Raw genomic sequence first — 5819 nt, 5'->3', positions numbered from 1 at the left:
AGTAAATGTTCTACAGTCTACTTTTTCATAGCTTCATAATATGTCTTCAGTGGGATGATACCCAATTTATTTAACCAATCCCCTACTGTTGGACATTCAGGTCAGTTACAGTCTGTTATAGTTACAAACACTGCTGTGGTGAATACCCCTGAAGAGAAGTCTTTGCTCTGTTTAATTCTGCAGGATGAATTACCAGAACTGGAGCTGCCAGGTTCATTGTCAGGCCTTGGGTCCATATTGCTGGTCTCTAATGTGCCTGGCTCTTAAGTTATGGCCCTGCCTTCAGCAAGCCAGGCCTGGCAGAGACACTTTAAACAAAGATGGGGCCTCTTCTGCTTTCCTCTTTTGAAAGAAAAGTGCAGAGTGTGCTTACCCCATGCCTCCCCTGGGCAGTCAGGCCCTTTTGGAGTCACTTTGTTCACTGTTCCCTCGGGGGGACAGGTATTTTCTCAGGACCTGGGAGGACCCCTCCCACCTAGTTTCCTGAACTCATCCTCTGGGCACCAATACACTTCAAATGAGATGCATTCCCTGGCGCTTGGGTTTCCAGCGGGCTGTCTCCTGATGCAGCTCTAGAGAAGAGCAGACAGCAGGGCAGGGGCCCTCCCTGGGAGACAGCCCCTCTAGCTGGCACAGTAAGCGACCTCTTCTTCTACCTCTAGGACCCGTGGGGTCTGGAGGAAGTGAGAGGCAGTTGAATGGGGAGAAGGAAGTAGGGGCAGGAGGGCGGTGGTGGCCCCAGAAGCTGGCTGCAACTTTCTTCCAATCTGCTGATCTGCGGGAGGGAAGTCCTCAGGCCGCTACTGAAGCCTGCTCAGGGACAGCTGCCCACCCTCCTTCCCCCCAGGCCGATGGCCAGCCTGGCATGAGTGAGGCCGGGGCAAGTCATCTGCAAGCTTCCGGAGAACAGAGCCCAGAGAGGGGAGGGGCTGGCCGGAAGCACGGATTAGAGGGGGAGCCGCTCCTGCTTCTAGAGCCTGAGGCACAGATGGCGTGAGGGGGATGGCATGTTGAGTCCAGGGCTCTCTTCCAGGCCTCAGCTCTGCGGGGCCCCTGCAAGCTGAAACATGAAAGGACTTTGATCAGATAGGGGCCTGGGGGCCTGCATGACCCCTGCAGCCAGAAAGAGCCTTGCACAGTGCAAGTTCTCTCTCATTTCTCCCTGAAGCCCATTCACATTCTCTTCCTTCTGTTGCTATCTTGATGGGCCCTGCTTTTCCTCTGGGAGAATCCCCAGGCCTTGTCCATGGCCCTTGTCAGCGTGCCTGCGGGGTGTGTGTGTGTGTGTGTGTGTGTGTGTGTGTGTGTGTGTGTGTGTGTGTGTGTGTGTGTGTGTGTGTGTGTGTGTGTGTGTGTGTGTGTGTGTGTGTGTGTGTGCGCGCGCGCACGCGCGCACAGAGGGTGCCTATAACCAACCAGCTGCCCTTTTGAAACCTGGCCATAGGCCAGGTTCCTCTCTGCTCTTCGGATTCTCCAGGGCCAGGTTCTTTCCTGGAACCTCCAGAAAGTGTGTCCTTACTTCAGACGACCCAAAGATGTGGCTTCCGATAAAGTCCACATCTAGTCTGGGTGAGGGGGGCAGAGAATGTCGAGTCAGGATGCACCAGAAGAGGGGGCCGGGAGGAGGGAAAGACACACAGAGGAACTGAGAGACAAGAGTGAAAGGGAGTGGGACAGAAGCAGAGACAGACAGGAGGTGAGCACGAGGGGACAGAGAAGTAAAAAGAGACAGAAACAAACTCAGAGAGAAGAGGGAGGGAGGGAGGGAAGGAGGGAGGAAAGGAGAGGTGGCCAGAGCAGTGCTTAGAAAAGAAACACTCACCGGAAGGGGGAGAGAGCAGGGAAAGAAAATGTGACAGCAAGAAGGCAGGAAAGAGACTGAGATGCAGAGAGGATGTCCACAGCGAGAGAAGGGGGAGAAGGGGGCACACAGGAGAGAAGGAGAGAACCAGGAGAGAGACGGAACGGGCGAACAAGGGGAGCCAGGTGAGGAGAAAGGCAGGAGAGGAAGGGGGGAAACAGGAAAGGAACTGGGAAGAGAGAGAGGGAAGGGGGCGCCCCAGGCACTGTGGACAGCCCCTACGGCACTGGTCTGAGCGCGCGCAGGGGGCCTGGCCCGGAGGCCCCCTCCCCTCGGCCGGCAGGGCTGTTGGAGGAGGGGCGGGTCTGCAGCAGGTGGCCGCCCCTGGGTGGGGCCCGCAGGCCGAGCCCGCAGGGGTATAAGTCGGAGGCTGGGCCAGCCGAGCACCTGTCAGGCACAGCTCCCCTGTGCAGGTGCCGGGCAGGTGGCTCCGGCCGAGCCCAGACCCAGCATGAGCTCCTTCGACCTCCCGGCACCCTCCCCACCTCGCGGCAGCCCCCAGTTCCCCAGCATCGGCCAGGAGCCCCCCGAGATGAGCCTTTACTATGAGAACTTCTTCCACCCACAGGGCGTGCCCAGCCCTCAGCGGCCCCCCTCCTTTGAGGGGGGCGGCGAGTACGGGGCCACCCCCAACCCCTACCTCTGGCTCAACGGGCCGGCCATGACTCCGCCACCCTACCTGCCCAGCACCAACGCCAGCCCCTTCCTGCCCCAGGCCTATGGCGTGCAGAGGCAGCTGCTGCCCGGCATGTCTGGGCTGGGGGGCGGCGACCTGGGCTGGCTGCCCATCCCCTCCCAGGAGGAGCTGATGAAGCTGGTGCGGCCCCCCTATTCCTACTCGGCTCTCATTGCCATGGCCATCCACGGGGCGCCAGACAAGCGCCTCACCCTCAGCCAGATCTACCAGTACGTGGCCGACAACTTCCCCTTCTACAACAAGAGCAAGGCCGGCTGGCAGAACTCCATCCGCCACAACCTGTCTCTCAACGACTGCTTCAAGAAGGTGCCCCGTGATGAGGACGACCCGGGTAAGGGGGCTGCCAGTGCAGTGTGGGGCAGGGGGCCCAGCCTCTGACACCCCCGAGGAAGGCTCATGTCATTCCTCCCTAGCACCCCATTCTAGAAAGTTCTGACGTGGCTGTGTCCCCTGAGACAGGGGGCTGAGGGTTGTCGGCAGTGAAGGAACCTGGGAGAGCCCTGGAGGAAGGGTTTTGATCCTGGCTGGACGACGGAGCGGTCAGCAACTCCAGGCATTTTAGATCTCTGAGCCTCAGTTTCCCCATCTGAAAAATAGGGATGGTAACAGTGGCTCCTTTGCAGGCCTGTGATGGGGCCATGAGGTCATGCAGGCAGGGACTGGGTGCTAACAAGCGCCCATAGTCTACAGTAATTGCTGTGATCACTCTGGGTCCCCGGCGCCCAGCTCATATGAAGTCCTTGGGGGGAGCTGGACTAGGCAAAGCCCAAGTGCACTCCCAGACCTCTGGGGAGAGATCTGATTTTGTTAAACATGCACGAAGGGCCACAGTTGTGCTGCCTGCCCTAGTTACATAATCTCCTTTAGCCCATCCCTACAGGTAGCTCCTACTGAACCCATTGTCCAGATGAAGGGAGTGACACTCGGAGGTGAAGCAGCCTGCACTAGGGGACACAGAATGGAGGGATAGCCCTGGAGCCCATATCTGAGCAGAGGTCTCTCTAACACCAAAGGCTGTGAACTCTTCCTTTTTAATGATGGATTTCTACAATGCAGGGACATACAGAAAGTAATATATTAAATACTCAGGTATGTATTTCCCAGAATTAAAGTCTATTCTTGTTCCCCCACGGGAAGCCAGGGCATGGCTCAGAGCCCCCAGCTCTGGCCGCTGGGAGTCTAGCAGGGGCAGGGCTGGTGGGCCCCCTGGAGAGGAAGAGTGTCCAGTCCAATGACTGGCCTCACCCACAGGCCAAGCTCAGGTCCTATCTCCGGCTGGCACTTCCTGGTGACAAAGCCCACCTACACATCTAGCGTCCCCCCTTTCTCACGGTCAGCCTGAGGAAGAAGGGACAGGTACAACCGGCCCACTTTTCAGACTAGGAAACTGAGGCTTGCCCAGAGTCCCTCAGCCAGTTAGGAGCAAAGCCAGGACTCAAGTCCATCCTCGGACTCCCTGCCCAAAACGTTCAGGGAGCTCTGAAGTGTTTCCTGAGTTTTCTTTCACATCAGCCATGGAAGAGGGCCCTCCCTCTCCATCCCCCCTGTACCTGAACTTCTTCCAGAGGCCTGCACTGCGAGTGCTCGCATGGCCTACGCCTCTGTGCCCACAGAGCGCCCAGTGTGAGGTGGGCTGAAATAAAGCTGCTTGCCGGCGCTGTGTGGTTGGTGCGTGCGGGTCCTCTGTTTCTCTGTCCCTGCCTTCTCTTCTGGCTTCTGCATGGGTTTCCTTGGTGTTTACTAGGTGACAATAAAGAGAAACAGGAGCAAGGCATGTTGTCCAGCTCTCTGCTTACTTCTCCCACTTTTGTACCAGGCAAAGGGAATTACTGGACCCTGGACCCCAACTGTGAGAAGATGTTCGATAACGGAAATTTCCGCAGGAAGAGGAAGAGAAAATCGGATGTTTCCTCCAGCACGGGATCCCTGGCCTCCGAGAATAGCCTCCTGGAGGGCAGCCCCAAGACCGGGGAGGCCCAGGACATCTTGGACAGTGCTTCACCGGGGACCACCGGCTCTGCAGAGAAGCAGTCCTCCCCTCCTCCGCCGGGCACCCCCTGCCTCAACAGCTTCCTCTCCACCATGACAGCCTATGTGAGCGGGTCGAGCCCAGTGAGCCGCCCTGCGGCCACACCAGGACTGAGCCCTGAGCCCACTGACAAGATGGGGCAGAACGTGCTGAACTTCAGCTCCTACACCCCACTCACCAACCTCAGCGGCCACGGGGGTGGGGGCGAATGGGCCAACCCCATGCCCACCAACGCTCTCAGCTATGGAGGCTCTGTCCTCAACCAGTTCAGCCCCCATTTCTACAACAGCATCAACACAAACAGCGTCCTCTATCCCAGGGAGGGCACCGAGGTCTAGAACAGAACGGCTCCCGAACCAGCTGGACATGCATAGGAGAAAAGCAGTCGAGGTCTCCCATGCCAGCATCGCTGCGGTCCAAGACCTCTGAGCTGCCCAGACATACCCAGGAAGCTCAGAGGAATTCAGCCTTTTTCTAGAGCATGGTGGAAACCTTCTGTTTATCTCACATACATCCACACACACACTCACCAACTCTGCAGCGGAAATACCGGTGCCTGGTAACAGTAATCATGGCGGCCATTTGTCGAACACTCACTCTGCACCAGGTGCCGTCCTAGGCTCTTCAAAGGCGTAATCATACTTATATTTACAGTCACCTGTGAGATTCCAGTGAACCTCTTCATGTGACAGATGAGGAAACTGAAGCTCCAGGGAGTTGAGTAACTTTCCCAGGATCTCACAAACTAGTAAGTGGCAGGGCCATGAGTGGAGTCCAGGTCTATATGACTGCCGACGTCTGGGCCAGCAGAGGCAGGGATGTAGCAATTGGTTGAGCAGCTAAGGAAGGTCAGTGTGAAAACTGCTTATGGCAGGCACATCCTCTACCTTCTGGCTGCCCTTCAAAATTTGGCCCTAGCCCCGGGCACACCTCACCCTCGTCTAAGTCCTGATTCTGTGGCTCCTAACTTACCTGTAGACACTCCCTTTGTTGCCATTCGAGGAGGGAAGCCCGGGCCCGTGAAGGATAGTGTGTCCCACGTCTCCCCCCGGAGGGACATTGCTTCCCCAGCCCCAGAGAGCATGAGCAGGGCGGGGAGAGGAGTGATGCACGGCGTCCCCCGCTCCAGCCCTGTCCACCTGCAAAGTCGTGTAAAGTCCAGCTTCCTGTGTGCCTGTCATGGACCAGTGAGCCGACAGTGGCTGAGTCTTCCAAGAGAAACAAGGCTGAAC

At 57.6% G+C, this 5819-nt stretch overlaps 1 protein-coding gene across 2 annotated transcripts; it reads left to right on the top strand.

Annotated features, from left to right (window-relative positions):
- The first annotated feature begins 2312 nt into the window (after positions 1-2312).
- On the top strand, positions 2313-5542 carry FOXI1 (forkhead box I1). 2 transcript variants are annotated; one of them, XM_027606818.1, is made up of 2 exons: positions 2313-2889; positions 4648-5542. In XM_027606818.1, the coding sequence occupies exons 1-2, from the start codon at positions 2313-2315 to the stop codon at positions 4923-4925; spliced, it is 855 nt and encodes a 284-aa protein (XP_027462619.1). In that variant the 3' UTR covers positions 4926-5542. The 2 variants fall into 2 exon arrangements, with proteins under 2 accessions (XP_027462619.1, XP_027462618.1); XM_027606817.1 differs by having other exon boundaries at positions 4375-5542.
- Positions 5543-5819: the final 277 nt, after the last annotated feature.

This window comes from Zalophus californianus, chromosome 5 (assembly GCF_009762305.2).
Source record: "Zalophus californianus isolate mZalCal1 chromosome 5, mZalCal1.pri.v2, whole genome shotgun sequence".
Lineage (NCBI taxonomy): Eukaryota > Metazoa > Chordata > Mammalia > Carnivora > Otariidae > Zalophus > Zalophus californianus.
The sequence above is the reverse complement of the archived record's forward strand: the minus strand, read 5'-3'. Positions and strand labels throughout refer to the sequence as shown.